Source organism: Perca flavescens, chromosome 12, assembly GCF_004354835.1.
Source record: "Perca flavescens isolate YP-PL-M2 chromosome 12, PFLA_1.0, whole genome shotgun sequence".
Taxonomy (NCBI): domain Eukaryota; kingdom Metazoa; phylum Chordata; class Actinopteri; order Perciformes; family Percidae; genus Perca; species Perca flavescens.
The window spans coordinates 26,192,393-26,211,972 of NC_041342.1; the positions used below are offsets into that span (position 1 = coordinate 26,192,393).

Genomic DNA, 19,580 nt, shown 5'->3' on the forward strand with positions numbered 1-19,580 from the left:
GAATATGCAATCAATTCTGAATACAATGTTAACATAATAAATTGCTAAAATATAAATGTTATTATCCTTTCTTTTGGGTGTACTTTTTGACAATAAGGGCATGAAGCTACGCATAAGCTACACAAAGCTTGTGCCTTTATAGTTCTCCCAAATCACTGAAATTAACTTGAATACAAGGAGGTCGTGACAAATTGAGTTTAAAATCTTTGATCAGTTCATTTTTGGAAAAAAGTGAGGGTGAATAACATGGAATACAATCTCATATTTTATGAAGATAGTTTACTGAAACGTGTTTCTGAAAACATTTTAAGCGAGAAATAGGCCATACAGTTGCTGACAGCTAAACCTTTAGATTATGAGCTAAATATACAAAGACATCCAACACAGAATACAATGTTATTGCACACACATTCAGTCCACACAAAATGTACAGCTCAATGTTCAAAGTAGCCCATAGGCAAGGCTACAGGGTACATTTAAAGTTAAATTGAAGTTATTTTTACTCAGGAATACCAAGAGCCATCAGATATTACACATTTGATTATAAAATAGCATATTTGAAACGATGAAATGATACAGAGAACAGAATTCACATTTGCTTTCTGAAACAAACAAACAAACAAACAAACAAACAAAAAGCAAGAGCTACAGCACTTCAATATGAAGTGGACTTTAAGGTGATCAATCCTTCACTGGTCAATGGAAGAGCAACCCAATTCCCATTGGTAGAGCAGCTTATTAAATAATTGAAATATTTCTCATGACCACCACTAATTACAGCCTACAGTAGGAGATGGACCTTAGTTTTGTGAAGACATGATCAAAGAACAATTCAGTCATTTAAAAAAAAACCAATAAAATGAGACGTTATCATGTTGAAATTAAAGCTCTGATCTCTAAATGTTTGCTCAATGTGAAAAGGTGACCAGAAGTGCTATTCCTAATGTACATGCAGCATGTCCCTTTTCCCATTTTGCCACATTATTTACAGACCCAGACTGTATGAGGCAGCTGTTTGTACAGAAATGAAGACACTCCTGTTTTTATCCTGCCTTTGCAAACTCTTTGTATGATGTCAGCTGTTTGTTCATTCAATTTGTACAAAAACACATATAGAAATTGATTTGGTCCAAATACTTAAATGCCTACGCACAAGACTCTAGTGTCAAAAAGTAAAAAGAAAATAATACATTTTCTCTATATTTTTTTTCTTCTGTTTTTATCAATTTTGTGCAAAATCCATCCCTGCTTTTCCCCTGAATACAGTTAGAGGAGATATTAAACAATGTTATGGGTCCTGCATACCACATGTTATTAAGCAAATATTAAAGATATATAGAATGTGTCATATATACAAAATATTACAAAAATAAAAACATTGAATTCAGCTCCAATCATAATCTGGAGTGAATGTGATTGTTTGTCCAGCTGAAAGTGTCCCTCTTTATGGTTGTTGCTGGTATTGTGCCTCTGTGGCGGTGTAGAAGTCATCCAGGACACTCTGCACGTACTCAAAGGTGGGCCTGTCTTCAGGTTTGTTCTTCCAGCAGGACATCATGATCTCGTAGACCTCAGTAGGACAGGTGTCGGGCTGAGGCATCCGGTAGCCGCGCTGCACCGAGGAGATCACCTCTCCTTTAGTCATACCTGAGAACAATACAGACAGACGTCAAGATTTGAATACAGGAGTGTTTAGAGAGAGGCAACACACATGCTGCATAGACAGTACGCACACATAAAGTATCGTCATCATCTTGAGCAGGGGTCTTCAACGTTTTTTAGGCCAAGGACCCCTTAACTGACATATATCGTATAAAATTGAGTTGCATATTAAACTGGACCTACAATAACGTGTAGGGTGGCCTAAAGCCTTTACACATACCTTTTCACGGTGCATACAATACTAATATACGCTTTTAAAATATATTCATGTATTTATACATCATGTTTTAATGTTAAAATGTGGCACAGTAAATTGTTAAGCTTAACTGTATCTGTGGATGGCTAATTTATCTATAGGCCACATCAAAAATATATATATTTACTAATAATATGTTAGATTCATGTGTATGTATATTTTCAGACATATTTTATAGTTTACTTTTTTTGTTTTGTTTTTTAAACCACTGAACAATAATTTGGCGGCCCCCCTGCAGCTACTCTGAGGACCCCCAAGGGGTCCCAGACCCCCTGTTGAAGATCTCTGATCTTGAGTATAAAATCACCAGCAGAGGGCAGTAGAGCTTCACAACAGCATAACACTAAGAGCCCAATGTTATTTCACTTTGGTTAGTAATGCTTATCAATCAAACAAAGCTGGTAACTACCCCATGGGCCGAAGATCCAAAAACTCCAGATGCCCACAAAAGCCCCAGGTTCATTTGGGCAACTGGTTTGTGGCAATTTGATCATTAGTTTATTTTTCTAGGAAAATGCCAATATTATAGGAAAGGTCCAGTTTTATTACTCAATTCTGAAGCTAGGGACCCTCTATCAAAATTGAATCATAAAACTTGTATTATTCCAGCTGATAGTACTGTTGGTCAACATTGTCACCACTAGAGAATCAAAGTATAACAAAATAGGATGAATATGTTATGAGTATCAACACACAGTTCCCAATGGTAATAATAAAGACACATATCTATAACACACAGTATATTTAACATGTACCTGGGTAAGGGATTTTCCCGTAGGTTATAATCTCATAGATCAGAACTCCAAAGGACCACATGTCTGACTTGATCGTGAAGGATCCGTAGTTTATGGCCTCTGGAGCGGTCCACTTAATGGGGAATTTGGCTCCTGCGGAGGACACACGCATGTTACTCCTACACAGTCCCACACATCTCACCCACTCCATGCAAGACGTAAAGGACGGTTCAGATTCTATGTACTTGCATTTATTTTTAATTTTCCTATTACTGGAGTTTCAGTGTCTCCTGGTTCCAGTTCAGTGATCAATCAGGTTTCATCTTATGGCACACATTCTCTCCCACCTATCTCTCTGTGCAGTGTTGTATATTAGACTGTGTAATGTGCCCTAGGCTGGTGTCAGTATGAAAGGAAATGTGTGAAATTGCGGTATGGGTGCACACACGATTTGGCCTTAAAAAAGTGGAGCAACCTGTAAATGAAACCAAAAGTCTGGCTTGTCACAAAAAACATCGGTTGAAGAAGTGGTCAATTCTTCTTGAAGCCCTCAAAAGGGGATTTTTATTTGAATATGTCACAAGTATCCAGTGAGGAAGTCAGATAACTTTTTAGGGTAAAAAAAAACCATCTTGCAGACAACAATGAAGACTCATACACATTCTGGAACATACAAAGACACACACGCACGCACACGCACACACACACACACACACACACACACACACCTTACCCTCTCTGGCAGAGTATTCGTCATCCTCTATGACTCTTGCCAGGCCAAAGTCAGCTATTTTACAGATCAGGCTCTCTGACACCAGGACATTAGCTGCTCTCAGGTCTCTGTGTATGTAATTCTTCTTCTCTATGTACGCCATGCCCTCTGCTATCTGCAACAGCACAAAAAAATAGTGTAAAAGAACGGCACTCTATGGTCATTACCAAATTTCCTTCAAACAGATGAGAACGACTAAAAAATGAAAAAAGACTGTTAATTGCTAGTGAAGTGCCACCATAGTTCTATAGACCGATTCAGACAGGTCTATAAACAAGCTAAAAATCCAGTTCAAACTGGTGCTGACACAAATAGTTGTTGATTGTGATTCAAAAGATATTGTGTGAGTGGCCAATTGCTGGTTTCGGTGTCTCACGTGCTGATTTTGTTGCCTTCCTGTGTTTAATATCACGGTGAACTGAACATTTTCGGTTTTGACTGTTGCTCAGAAGAAATAGTGAAATAAGACATTACATTTGATTTTGTTCTTTGTTTCATTTAACCTTAAGTTACACAAAGAGCAAGAGTCATCTTTTTCCGTGTGAGCTGAGTTTTCAAGGAAAAAAGGAAGAAGATTACAGTAAAGCTTTATTTGGAAAGTCTGTAATTTCCTGATACTAGAAGGTTTCCTGCAAATAATGACATCATTTGCTACTGATTATAGCAAAAGAAATAATTTCCTCGAAGGAAGTGCTCAATTTTAATCACAGTAAATATGCATTAATTATTTGTTTATTATTGGAAACTTTATCAGCATTTTGGTTATGGTTCCTCCTTTCAGTTTCACAATGGAAATAGTGACATACATGGTACCTGCTCGACTCGCCTCGACTCGTAATTCGTCTGCTATGCAACAGAAAATCGTGTGGTTATGACACAATCGTTAGCCTATTTTTTACAAAAGCAGCTGCTACGGAGCCATAACGGGATGTATGAGGTAATGGAGCCTTTCATACATTGCCGTGTTTCTTTAGAAATAAACAATGGACAAATAGTCTTTAAACTCTTCAGATGTAAAGTTATTCGCTGTCAAAGTGACGTCAAAATGAATTGCAGTCAATGGAATGCTAGTGGGAACTGATGGCTTGTTAGCCTATGAATCTCCCCATAGGAGGTACGCTTTCCGGATACTCGCTTACCCCCTTGGTGTCGCGTTAGGTCCAAGGGGGTAAGCCAGCTTCTACAAAGCGTACCTCCTATGGCCCCATTTTGATGCTACCTAGCACTCACCTGTCGTTAGCATTCCATTGACTGCCATTCATTTTGACGTCACATTGACAGCGAATAACTTTACATCTGAAGCATTTAAAGACTCTATTTGTCCTTTGTTTATTTCTAAAGAAACACGAAAAATAGGCTAACGATTGTGTCATAACCACGTGACTTTCTGTCGCATAGTAGACAAATTACCATACAGCACAGGAGAAGCTCGCAGGCAGTTTCGACTTACATTAGCTGTTTAAGTTTAATTACTAATCTTAACTAGCATTTTAGTTAGCAATAATTAGCCTGTGCCTATGTTATCTCCTTACATATACCTACGCTCTCCGTCTCTGCATGATTGGGAATGATTGAGATTTCTCTTGGCACAGCTACCAGAAGACTTTCAGACACGTTGCTCACGTCCCATCTACGTCGGCAAGCTCAGTTTGCAGCTGCGCAGTAATGACGACTAGCCACGCTCGCCTCGCACGAGGTACTAAATCTGCAATGGAAAAAGGACGGGGCACTGCCACCGAGTCGAGCCTAGCCGAGTAGAGCTGGTACTAGCAGTGGGTAAGCGCCAATATATATATTTTTCACAACCATGGCGGAGCTGTGAGAAAAGTCAGCATATTGTGGTCAGTGTGCATATCACCTGCGCTGAGAAGTCGATGAGCTTGGGTAATTGCAGTTTGCATCCTGCATCGCTCTTTAAGAAGTCTAGTAGGCTCCCTAAAGAAAAGACACAAAAAGAAACATGTCAGTGTCTTGTATGTCTGTGTCCATGTATGTGGTGTGCTGCATACTTACTTATACATGTTTCCATATCAGCTGTGCAAAATGTTTTTAAATGTTTTATCTTTTGCTAACCTGCTAATCCTCCTCTGTGAATTATGTCCAAGGAGGATCAATGTGTGGGCACATGAATACTGTATGTCACAATACTAAGCTGCTGACATTTGCAATTCTTATTTCTGGATGCTTAATTTCTAATAATCTGCTGCACTCATTGGAAGTTGCTCCAAATACTGGAAGAGGAAATCAGCTACATGTGTTAAAGTTGAAGTTTCTTTACCATTTGCCATAAACTCAGTGATGATATAGATGGGTGGTGTCTTGGTGACAACAGCGTAGAGCCGCACCAGCCTGTTGTGCTGCAGAGTCTTCATGACGTTGGCTTCTTCCATGAAGGCTTCGACTGTCATGGTGCCTGGCTTCAGCGTCTTCACCGCCACTGTGGTTGCGTTGTTGTAGTAAGCTGTATCGCAGAAAGTGAAGGAAGAGGGGGATAGAGAGATTTGGGGTGATGGAGAATATTCATTCATTTCTGTGAAAGTATTAAACCATCTGCTTTACATTTCTGCTTGTGATCAGTGTCTTTAAGTGTAAACAATCTCAAACAGGCTCTGTATGGAGTTAGAATCATGTCAAAACCTCACACACACACACACACACACACACACACACACACACACACACACACACACACACACACACACACACAAAAAAACGTGTTTTACTCCCAACGATTCACAAACAAACTCAGTGTGGTTTGCAAATACAAAACATCATTCACAAATTAATGCATTTTGTTCTGCAAATAAGAAACCTACCTATCAAACAAATACAGTATGTTTTACACATAAAAAGAAACGTATTTCTTCAATGACAAAAAATATCCTGCAAGTACAAACTAAAATCTTTCAAGTACAAAAGAAAATCCTTCAAGTACAAAACAAATTCTACAAGTACGAAGAAAAAAAAATCCTTCAAGGTCAAAAAAAAATCCTACAAGTACAAAACAAATTCTACAAGTACAAAAAACTGCCACGTGACTTTTGGCACTAATTTTCCGCCTTGCTGATCCCCACACAAATGCCCTCAGATCCACACACAAATGCAGGTAAATTTACTAACAAATGTCCTGTAATTTGCACTACACAACAGCAAATTGGCTTTGCATGCGCCCAACTCTGGGCATGCAAAGCCGATTTCCCACAATGCAATGCCGGCATTCATTTCAGAGAATCAGACAACGATCAGCGGGTCTTTAACGCCAGTATTGCTACAATATAAATATATTTAATCAGTGGTTTTGTCACAGCAACAACACGTTGCTCAGCTTTGTTCCAGTAAGTTATGAACCGTAATAACGTTTAAAAAAATCTGCGTGTATATATGGTCCTGGTAAGCTTAAATTGACTTAACAGCGCCACCTGCTGTTGTGGAGTGCAAATTACAGGACATTAGTGCCAAGAGTCACGTGACAGTTTTTTGTACTTGTAGAATTTGTTTTGTACTTGAAAGATTTTTTTTTTGTACTTGAAGGATTTTTTTTTGTACTTGAAAGATTTTTTTTTGTACTTGAAAGATTTTAGTTTGTACTTGCTGGATATTTTTTGTCATTGAAGTGAATTGAAATACGTTTCTTTTTATGTGTAAAACATACTGTATTTATTTGATAGGTAGGTTTCTTATTTGCAGAACAAAATGCATTAGTTTGTGAATGATGTTTTGTATTTGCAAACTACACTGAGTTTGTTTGTGAATCGTTGGGCGTGAGTAAAACACGTTTTGTGTGTGTGAGGTTTTGGCATGATTCTAACTCCATACTATGACTCTGAAAGTTTTTTTTCTTATTCTACTATAACCTTTTGAACAGTTTTTTTATTCAACCCGTATGTGTAAAACCATTTACAAATTATATATATATATATATATATATATATATACATACAGCACAGGCCAAAAGTTTGGACACACTTTCTCATTCAATGTGTTTCTTTATTTTCATGACTATTTACATTGTAGATTCTCACTGAAGGCATCAAAACTATGAATGAACACATATGGAATTATGTACTTAACAAAAAAATGTGAAATAACTGAAAACATGTTTTATATTTTAGATTCTTCAAAGTAGCCACCCTTTGCTTTTTTTGATAACTCTGCAAACCCTTGGTGTTCTCTCAATGAGCTTCATGAGGTAGTCACCTGAAATGGTTTTCACTTCACAGGTGTGCTTTGTCAGGGTTAATTAGCGGAAGTTTTTCCCTTATTAATAAAAAAGCAAAGGGTGACTACTTTGAGGAATCTAAAATATAAGACATGTTTTCAGTTATTTCACACTTTTTTGTTAAGTACATAATTCCATATGTGTTCATTCATACTAGTTGTGATGCCTTCAGTGAGAATCTATAATGTAAATAGTCATGAAAATAAATAAAAAAAACGCATTGAATGAGAAGGTGTGTCCAAACTATTGGCCTGTACTGTATATAGTCAGTAGACTGTTTTCAGATGAAAGATACACATTCTGTATAAATTGCATTGACCGATTATTACTCCATTTCACATAAGACTTGTGAGATATATAAGAGTTTGAGAAAAAATTAAAATCACAGAAAGCAACACTATTTACTGTCGAGAGAAAAATATCACACAGCACAACCAGTGATGCATGACACTAACATAGAAAATAAATGATTGTGTGTGTACATAATCTGAGAATTAGTTAAAGTGAAGCTGAAATATTGCACAATGTTATGGACAAATATGTGTCTATGCTAGTTTGAGCAACTTAAAGGGACACTCCAGCAATTTAGTATTGCACTTCCATAAAGGTAAAGGATTGATCAAAATTTAAGAGGTAGAACTCAAGATATCATGACTGTTAGCCAAGCTCCAAAAGCAGTGGATCCTACATTTCCCATAATGCAACTTAATATCGTCATATCGTCAGCCACGAGCGCTAATGATAGCAATGCTCCCTTTAGAACCACAGATTATACAACTGTTTACACACTGGTAGTACTCTTCATGACTAGTAAACTGATCTTGATGTGTAAAATCGGTGAATTGCCTTTTTAAAAAGCTATTTCTGCTATTTGTTCCATTAGATCAATTTAAAAAACCCTCAGACCCACACAGGCTTTTTCACTTCTCACACAGCAGCTGCAGAAGGGTGACACAACTGATGGCTTTGGCAAAAGTTCATGAACCAAAGATCTATTCATAAACTAGCCTTTTCCCTTTTCACGGGTCACAAACCTCAACTTACAGCTGAAGAGTACACTAAAATTGTTTTTGGCGAGAAATAGGCAATACAGTGACAAAATCGTGATTCGTACTTGATTGGAACCACCTAGTTTGACAATTTGATCTGAGTTTTGTGAGCCTGATGAGTTGCGCTGGATGTAGAATGCAAGCTACGTCCAGTAACTAAATTCGGTAACTACATTCAAGCATGATGCTCATCTGTCAGTCATGGTCTTATGCCTTGCATGAGAGCAAATGATACATGAGCTCTGCAGAGTCGTCTGGTTCCCAGGCTAATACTTCCCTCTTCTTACAAAGAATTGCAGCCGCAGTGCTTCGAGGCAAAACATAGAAATATGTTTTTTTTTAAACAAATAATAAACCTGACAGTCTTTAATCCCTTTAGCGAGTATCAGACCACAACAAAGTTTGCACATAAAACTGCAATAAAACCCAGTTCTTCTGTTAGCCCTCTCTACACACCACTGTCTGTGAGCATGTGTGTGTGTGTGTGTGTGTGTGTGTGTGTGTGTGTGTGGGTGTGTGTGTGTGTGTGTCTCATCACCATTCCTAATCTTCTGATGCAAATCTCCCTTCAGACTCAAACCTACCTTCCTATTTAAATGATAAAACACTGATGCACACATGAATGCGCCCACTCTTTGGAGGCGTGAATGGACACATTTGAATATATTTTTTGAGAAAGCAGTCAGTTCTGACCTAAATACACCTATTGGGTAACAAAAGAAGGAAGTCGTTTTTGTTTCAATTAGGGGGAAATGGAATGTCCCTGTACTGTTGACTTCTGCAACAACGAATTTACAGAAATGAGACAAAGGACTTAGAAATCCTCTAGGTGCGGAAGAGGCTCTGGCTAGACCACACAACATTTCTGGATAGGAGAAAAAAGTGCTCTGGTTTATTGCCATTTCTTTAAACCAATCACAATCATCTTGGGGCATCTTTCTGAGCCACGGTGCCTCTGCAAAATAGCCTCGGGAAGAATCTTGTTTTGGTGGAACATGTGTATGTTCAAAAGTTGTTTTGGTCGTGCAAGAAAAACTCAGATTCGACAGATGGTCTAGCTAGCTTTCTCAATTTAGATCTGAGGAGCAGTTAACCATAGTCCTCATAAATCAATCGGAGTTTAGAATTCCAACACGAAGAAAGCGGAAGATGAGGGACATCCGGCGCACCTGCCGGCGGCACCGTAACAATCCGTGAATGAAACGTCGTCGTATATGCTATAAATCCTCAGATGCGCAAAACTGACCAAGAAACACTCCCATTTACTCAACCACAAAAAGTCAAGGTACCATTTGCGGGATATTTAAAGGTTCTATTATTATAAATGAACCAGCTCCAAGCTTGATTCTGTGTCCTCTTCCTATTTTTTGTTCTCAGACATTTCAGGGGATTTGTGTGTCCTACACGGGGTGAACACAGCATAAGAGCTGTTCCTAGTCAACACAATTCAATAAATTAAGAGAAATCATTTTCTCTTTACTCACCCATCCAGACTTCTCCAAACTGCCCTGCTCCAAGTTTCTTCACCATCTTAATAGAATCTTTGGAAATCTCCCAGGCATCTTTATCCCACGGCTTCTGAGCTTTGGGTTTTACACATGCACGGTCCAGTTTACGACACAGGCCATCCGCTTTGTCTGGAAGGTACACACACGCTGACACTGAGAACTAAGGTACAGTATCCTTGCTTTAGTGGTCAACTTAATGAATAAAACATGTGCTAATAAATAAAAAATTTTATAACAGACAGCAAAATCAACATACCTCCCAACAAGTCCTCCAGGCCAAATGGCCACAGGTTGTTTGTTTCTACCCTCTAATAGGATCTACAGTTGCGTTTCCAAAATTAGCGCTCCTAGTGACAGGATATAAATACGTCCTAATAACTTAATGTAACGGTCGCAGTAAAATAAGTATGTTTGTTATGTAATTATGTGAGATAGTTATGAACATGACATAGTAACCAAGTTACGTACGTAACTATAGTCTAGTGTTTGTTTGACCCATCCATAACCCAGATGTCCTCGCTATGCAGACTTTGTTGCCCTTTATACTAAGTCCCTTGACTTTGCTTCTTTGCTCCCCTCATAATTACTTCAGCCACTTGACGTCGCTGCCACAATAAAGTAAATATGGGTTGTAATAAGCTGCTTGTACAAACAACCTATGGGGTCGTTTTTCGGAGTAAAGGCTCAGTACCATATTAGAGGGATAGGGTGACAGTTTTTGAATAAAGGATTTTAAGCACCTCCATTGCAGAGCTGTACTCACTGTGGTAGTGTTTGATCATGCTGCTAATGTTGCCAAAGGAGATTTTTGGAGAGATGTAGAAGCCGCCATTATCCAGCTTCCTGATTTTATAGTGTTTGACTGAATCTGTTCCCTGGGCGTCTATGTCTCTGATGGACAATGAGTAACTTCCTGTGGAAAAATCAGCAAGCAAAAGAGAGTGACTAGTGATTCAAAATGAAACTGGAAGAAGTCAATACATTAAAAAGTGAGGAATGTTTGTGAATGTATCTATGTCTCTCAAGGCTGTTTTCCATACCTTTTGATGTTTCACTTTCCCTGATAAGATAAGAGCCTGGTTTGTTTGCTGGTGCCAACAGCTCCCTTTCTGCATCCTTTCTCGTGATGTCCTTGAAAAACCACCTGCAATGAACAGGAAATACACAGAATACACAGATTCAAAATGGAAATATTTCTTATATTTATATTGACATTCTTTTTACGCATTTTTACAGTGGTCTCAAAGCTTGGAAATCCTCCTTTGTGATCAGTATTGATTAAATATGTGAAGCACAATAGCTTTCAATATGATTCACTCTGCAATTCATGTTGCAAATGTAAATTTTCAGCATGAATCAAAATGTTTGTCAAATCAAACATAATTTTTCAAAAGCAAAATGTAATTTATTTACATGCAGTTACTCACTCTTCTGTTTCCATGGTGTCAGCTTGGGCAACATAATTGCACGGAATGAATCCTTCTTTGTTGGTTGTCAGTGACTTTGCTTTCCACCATTCTCCATGTCTGCAGGAAATATCAATCTATTTTAGCACAACTATAGTTTTGTTTCATTGTCAGTATCTAGGTGGCCTAAAGTGCTAGATGAGCTGCTTGAACCCTGATTTAAAATAAAACATTTACATAAAAATATCACATATGCATTCTTCAGTCTTAAGTATCCTTTAATGAGTACTTCTTCTGAAATATTTTGGGCTCATTTGAACTGTTGGATATTCACCAGAATTTAAAGTAAGCTCTGTGAGTTTGAACACTTTTTTCTGATGCAAGAGTCTGTAATGATGGATGGATCATTGGGTCCATCGTGGTTGAAGAGGTTATGGTAAACTGTATCGACTCTGACAGTCTTCTCATGGTATGAACTTTTGAAACAGTGCTCAGTTTCGTAGTTTGTACTCATGTTTGGTTCTCGCCTTTCATGATGCAAGTATATAAATGATGAATAACATTTATTGAAGTTGAGTCAGTCAACCATCAACATCAGAGACTCACTCTTCTAAGATTTTCATCTTTTCTCCTTTCTTGAATCCTAAGTCATCAGGATGCGCAGCTTCATACGGGTAAATGCTGATCACAATTTTACAAACTGCATTTTGCTCTAAGAGAGGAAACAGACAAATATATTGACATGTTAGATTCTGTACAATAAAATACATAGCACCATTCATGAGCAACCTCAGCTATGTATTACAATGTGACTATAGATGTAACACTGGGGTTATCAAGGAGCCATCTTCCTGTTTCAGTTGGTTCACAAACATATAAGTAATTATATCTGGAATAGCGCTAGTCTTACTCAAAAGGTACCCACAATACTACTTCACTATCCACCAGTTGTTAGTAATACATGTTCTTTTAATTTTAAAGACCTCATATTATTCTCATTTTCAGGTTCATAATTGTATTTAGAGGTAGTACCAGAATGGTTTACAAGGCTTAATTTTTTGTTGTACTGCACATTGCTGCAGCTCCTCTTTTTACCCTGTGTGTTGAGCTCTCTGTTTTTGCTACAGAGTGAGACATCTCACTTCTTTCCCATCTTTGTTACCTAGGTAAGGACTAATGCTGCGTTCATGCCACCATCACCATCGCGTCACCAACTCGGTCAGCAAAATCCAGCCCGAGTTTCCATACTCTGATTCCCACAGGAAGTGACATGAATGATGACGTTTTTACTCGGAAAAATGTTTTTCCGATGTCCATAAACGCACAGTACTAGCCAGTCAGAAGAGGGCGTGCTACACTAGCAGCTAGGCAAGCATTATAACGTGTGTTACAAAGTGAAGCTCGTTTGTCACGGAAGTAAAGGCTGGACTACAATAGAGCTGTTTGGAGCAGTTTGTGAACAGTGTTTTCTGTTGGAGATGGTAACTCCCTTTGGGGTGGACATTGGGCTTTCTCACTTTGTAAACCTATTACATGCACAAAAATGATAATACAATAAAGCAAAGGGAAAAAGCCAAAAAGCATAATATGAGAACTTAAAGAGAGACTTTGCTACAATGTTACTACATTGACTTTTGCTAGGTTTCATAATGAGTATTGTGGTAATGTGTTTGTAGAAATGTAGAACGTATAAACGTGTTGGTAGAAATGTAGAATGTAGAAACATAGTCTACAAATGCAGTCTACTTCTGGAACAGCCTCAGCCTATGCTTTTTTTTAACATACTTTTACAAACAAAGTAAGAAAGAGAGAAAGAAACAAACAGAAAGAAAGTAGGAATGTGGCATATATAGGCCTACCTTCCAGCTTTTGGAACACCTGACCAGGTAACAGGGAGTTATTCTGTAAAGACAGACCAAGAGTTTTCAGGATCTGAAACAATCTAACTTCTATTATTTTCACTTCTGGACTACAGACTTTCACAATCAGTTCATTTCCTTCTGCTAGAAGTAATCATGTGAGACAGGGAAGTTCTGTTCATTAGGAAATATCTGACTCAGTATTTTTACGAATCATTGGGAATGGGTGTATCTGACTTAAAATACTCTCTTAAGAAATAAATAATTTCACAACATTCTCCATTTGTTCAAATTTAAATTCACCAGGCCACATTACTAATGTTAAAACCATAAAATGTTGTTTGATTTTCACTTTGGGTTCAAATCAGCACCAAGACAAGGAGCAGAAATGTATTATGGTCTATAACTAAAGAAAAATCAGTTTTTGCCTTTTTTGTCTGACCACTTACTGTGTTGTCTTTTGTATTGGAGGTGGGGTCTCTGACATAGTGTGTGTGGTCGGTACGTACAGTCTGCTGGCTGCTCTTCCCCTCCACTCCTCCGCTCAGACCTTCGCTCAGCGTGGACTTCATACAGCCCATACTGCCTGCAGGAAGAAGTAAAAAAAAGGAAGAGTTTTTACACATTTAACATTTACAGCTGCTGAAGCAAACAACACTTGTTGTTTGGTACCAAACACCTGTGACTTTTTGGCTCTTGCAAGTAAAAATAACACATGTTCATTTCTTTCCTTTTTCATCACTCAGTGTTTAAAAAAAGTCGAAGAGGAAATGCACCTAGAAACTAACAAGCAAGAACAGGTGTACAACTTGTTGGACACACTCAAATGATGAATGAAATTGTCTGAAAAGGACCATTACACTGATTGACATTGCGTAACACACTGACATTGCGTATGCTGTATAAATCACAGTCTGATTTGTATTTTATAGAAAAGCCCCAAATCACCTCATGATTCAGAGGTCAAAAACACCTAACAGCTTTGTTTGTAGGCCAAATGAGTCTTTTTTTGCTCCTGCTTGATGAGTCCTTTCATCATCAAGTGTAACAAATGAGGAGTGAATAAAGCCTGTAAGATACAGTCCATTGTCTACTGACAGCTGTGATGGTGTATAGACCATACTAAGCATGTCACCTTTTCCAAAAAACACAAAAATACAGATACATAAAAATGAACAAGCTGGTCTTTTGTGATATAGATCGTGACGAGTGTGGCAGTCCGAGCGTGGCAGTCCGAGCGTGGCAAATCGAATCAAAAGTGACTTCCAACGCATGGAAAACAAGTAATTTGCATTTCAAGAAAATTGAATTTTTGTGGGTGCTCTGGCTTCCTCCCACAGTCCACAAAAAAACGTGCATGTCCGGTAAATTGGTGACTCTAAATTGCCGGTAGGTGTGAATGGTTGTCCCCTCTCTATGTGTCAGCTCTGTGATTAATGGGCGACCTGTTCAGGGTGCACCCTGCCTCTGGCCCAACGTCAACTGGGATCGTCGCCTGCCTGCAAAACGTTCACCGTCATATTTCATTTCTTTTCCTACAATACCCACTAGTGGCAAGTGAAACACAATTAATGTTTTATGGCTAGGTTTTCATAACCCAGAAATAATGAAAAGCCAAGACTGAATTAAAGTACAAAGTAGGATGCAAAATAAGAATCTTCACCTTAATGAAATAGTCTGACATTTTGGGAAATAGGCTTATTTGTTTTTGAGCAGAGAGGAATAGCTCTTTCATGTATGTTCGTTAAGTATGGAACTGAAGGCAGGAACAAGAGCACAGACTTTGGTGCCTTCTACCTGACCTCCTGTGATGTCACACTTCCTAGATTGGAAAAGATTGCCAGTGATCATAATCCAGGCAGCAATCAGAGTCTTTACAGAGGAGATGAGAATATGATGGTGTTTTGAAAGTTACTAATATAGTTCACAGCTGAGTTTCAAAACATCAACAGTGATCTTGGAGGAAACTCCTATGGATGCTGTAACAAAATCACAGAATGTATCTTAGAGGAGTTGTTAACTAAATTAAGAGTTTAATTGGTCTTGGTCTTGGTTCCAGTAAACAGTTTTTATGTCTTTATTGTGTTTGTTTTAGGCCTAAATGCTGTTTCTTAAATGTTTTCACAGTGACAAGGGTATAATTCTGGAGTTTCTTTGCTTGCAAATGGTCGGTATGAGCAAAATAATAATAATGAAGCTGTATTGCAGACACAGGTCCATATCACACATCATACAGTATAAATAGTAAAAAAAGGGGATACAAGAATACATAAAAATTGCATTTTAGCCTATAGGATATACAGGCTATTACACCAGTGCTGTCTCAACCTAGAAGTGTATCTATAGCAGCTTTTCAGAGGGCTGACTAGGGCTTCAATAATGTGGTTCTCTGACTTGTCCAGGCGACACATAAAACGAAACATGTTGTCTTAAGAGTGCCTCACAGGTTGGCACAAACAAAATGACACAAACAAATGACTGGCACTATGTCACCTAGGGACACAGAGCAGCAACCTCATTGCATCATTGTATGCTGCCTTGAGCCTCTGCATACTCTTTTTCTTATAATTAGACCACAATTGAGCAGTATATAACGGTGTGATGTAGGTTCTAACAGAGAGCACTTCACAGAGTCAGAGCACATAGAAAACTTCCTTATAAGCATGTTAGCTTAAGAATAAATTTTAGTGCTACTTCCCTGTACCGCGTCCATTCAGTGTATTAAAAGACGTATTGCTGCAACTTCCTGTATTGTTTTCTATTGTAGTTTGAGGTTGGGTTGGGCTGTTGCCTGCTACCCAGCAGGAAGCCCACAGACACTGACACATTACGACATTCGCACCAACAAAAATGACCAGTAAATAGTAAATATTTTTAAATTTCAACTTCTAGAGATGCATCCTGTGTGACAAATGGTGGTATTTCAGAGGAGGAATTGTGGATAGTGAGTATAATGTAAAATGGTTGAGCTCTGTGATGCTCTCTAGTAGCCTTTTTGACAATGGATTTTTTATTTTTTGTACCTTCTGTGTTTTAGCCACGCTGGCAGCTCGTCTTGACATGAGACTCTTACCAGTGTGCAGTAACTTTTAAAGGGCATAGTAAAGGAAGACATAACAAATGTTAGCGCACATCCCAATGTCACCTGCCATATTATTATTTTAGTGAAGCACACACACACACACACACACACACACACACACACACACACACACACACACACACACACACACACACACACAAAGTTCATAGTTATAAACTAGTTTTATGCATCATTTTTGCAGTGTAGCTTTTATTACAGTAGATAAAGTTTAGGCTATAAGTAAATGTTATAGGGATGCTCTCAACAGATTTTTGTTCACATCCAGCAGAAGCTTGTGCTTCCTATCCTGCAGAAACCCTGCTCATTGATTTAAACTTTGGACCCGTTGGAGAATATTTAACTACTGTTCCAGCTTCGTTAAATTCAAGTTTATAATCTAGTACAATATGCTGTTGGTTAAAAAATGAGTGTATGCTTCCCTATTGTTTATCCCTTCTGTTTTATGTTACCTTGAGCTTTGCTTTGTTCTTCTTTCCTTTTTCTGCTTGCTGTTTTTTGTGTGTTTTGGTGTTTGGTAATGTTTAAACTAACTGACAGAATATTAAACTAATAGCTTCTATCAACTTGTGGGTGTATGCGAATCACCAACTTAATTGCGGATGTTTTGTTTAAAATGCAAGAGTCCAGTTGAGTCCAGTTGGCTGTAATATTTCACTTTACTATAACATAAAGTGCTTGTCGTGGTTGATTATTAAAATGTTTTGAAATACCAGTCATGATATATGTTTCTATTTAAACAGAGCATGGGATGCGCTCTTCCACCATGTACATTTGCTGGTTCCCATACCCTCTAGATTTATGACAGAATATATAAAAAGGATGATACAGTAATTGATAAGAGACACACACACACACACACATACTGTACTGATAATACGGATACACACATAACATACTCGATATGTGATTATACTCTGGATTGATGTTTGGAATGTTAATGTGAATCACGGTACAACTGTTAGGAGATGTTACGGCCATAGGAGCATTAACTAAACCACAAGGTGAAGCTCTAAAATTAGATTAGATAAACGGCATTGATACGATGCAGGGGAAATGAAGCATTACAGCAGCAGAAGTTGGCAGCTGTTTAGTAGAAGAATAAAAACAACACTGCTGCTCATTCTCCAGGAAACTGAACTGCATGACTGAACACAAACAGTGACAGGAGGTTCACACGTGTCCTGTGGGCAGGAAACCTACAACAGAAGTTAACAAGAAGACAATGGCTCTTACCATAAATAGTGACTGGCCAGTCAGAAAATAAAGTAGGTAACATGTCAAAGGTCAAGTGGAATCACCAACAAAGAGGGACAACCAACCACCCACAATTCTACTTGTCTACCGCACAATTGTACTTTTGTGCCCAAGCAAATTAAGTTTGCGATACAGGTTTGAGTAATAGCATGCAAAACAAACATGTTTAAAGTCCTCGAAAAGATTCAGGTGGCAAGAGAACTAAAGAACTAGACTACCGGTAGTCTGAATATGTCGTGACTTTTTTGAACAAGAGAAACATAGAGTGTACAGTCATGCCAGCAGCTCTCTGAGGCAGTGCTTTCACCTAAATGCTAACGGTAGCACGGCAACAACGGCCGAATATGAGTTGGACACGTGCTATCGGAAAAGTAAGGAGATGACAAAAACGTAGGATTCATCCTGAGGGGAACATAGGGCTAAATGTCGGTTGAGATAGTTCAATCTAGACAGAATTGGTGGACTGACTGATATTACCATCCCGAGATGCTGCAAGCAACATACTAGCCACGTAGCCTACATTCAATACTAAAAGCATTAAAACCTCTTGCATAGAAGAACTTTACACATGCCCTTGTCTACCACATAAATGGTACTTTTTATTTCAAAGGAAATTAAGTTCATGATACAGTTTAGAGCATTGAGTATTGAGTTATTGTTCCCAAAGATATTCAGATTCAGTTCAGGGGTTGACCACCATGAACTCAACTGGCAAACATAAAAGGGGCACACCTTAAACCAGAATTGGTGCACAGTTGTTAGCTTGACTAAATAAGAGGTTTATGAATCAAGATAACAGTAGCCTACATGTGTGAATATGTGTTGTAATGAATATAAAAGTGTTGTAACTAACAATTTGGCAGTTTGTCACTGGTTATATCCTTTAGTGGTTCATTGCCTCTGTTATATTGTTAACTTGACATTCTGCAAACAGCCGGAAAGCAAGGGGCTGAGGAGCTGACACACGCATGCATGCACGCACGCACGCGCGCACGCACGCGCGCGCACACACACACACACACACACACACACACACACACACACACACACACACACACACACACACATACTCAGCAGAGCATAGCAGCTATGACCACCATATAAACTTCCTCCTTCAGCAATGGACAGAGCCAAAGGCTGGAGTGGTGAAGAAATGAAAGGAGAGGACATAGTCCACTGCAGAATTTGAAGTAATTGAAAAATCTGATGGCATATGCATACTGCCACCTTAAACCTACATCAAGTAAGGCTAAACCAGTGTTTTCTTACAACTGACATTTTATTTTAATCAGAATATTTGAAGTTCCATAAAACCATCCTTACTGAGTATGAAACAGTCTTTGACTCTTAAGAATACTCTATTTAAAGTAACTTTCTGAAATGGATTGATACATTAAAATCACAGCTAAACCTAGTCTAGTCACACAACAGAAATTAAACACAAATTACACATATGTTTAACTCTTATAATGTGTGTGTGTGTGTCTGTGTGTAAGTAAGTATGTGACAGTAACAGACTGATAGCACACAATCACCTAATGCACATCTCTGCCTGGTGTCATTCACTCCTCACATGCGTTTGGGCTTACCCTTCTCAGAATGTATCCCTGGTTAGAGAAACAGTTTGTCCACTGTGAATTAGTCTTTTAGTCCTCAGATTTCTTCTCTGTGTTCCTCATCAGATTGACTGACAGACTTGTGGACGGACAGACAGACTGGTGGTATTTGGCTCGACAAGTGCATCTGCCAGTTGACATG

At 38.4% G+C, this 19,580-nt stretch overlaps 1 protein-coding gene across 1 annotated transcript; it reads right to left on the reverse strand.

Annotated features, from left to right (window-relative positions):
* Window positions 1-262: 262 nt before the first annotated feature.
* Window positions 263-19,577, reverse strand: lyn (LYN proto-oncogene, Src family tyrosine kinase). Its single transcript, XM_028592762.1, has 13 exons — window positions 19,412-19,577; window positions 13,915-14,051; window positions 13,466-13,508; window positions 12,213-12,318; window positions 11,628-11,726; window positions 11,241-11,344; window positions 10,964-11,113; window positions 10,177-10,329; window positions 5,703-5,885; window positions 5,283-5,359; window positions 3,386-3,539; window positions 2,674-2,805; window positions 263-1,647 (listed from the first exon to the last, which is right to left on the reverse strand). Exons 2-13 carry the CDS (start codon window positions 14,044-14,046, stop codon window positions 1,445-1,447), a joined length of 1,536 nt encoding a protein of 511 aa, XP_028448563.1. The 5' UTR covers window positions 14,047-14,051; window positions 19,412-19,577; the 3' UTR covers window positions 263-1,444.
* Window positions 19,578-19,580: the final 3 nt, after the last annotated feature.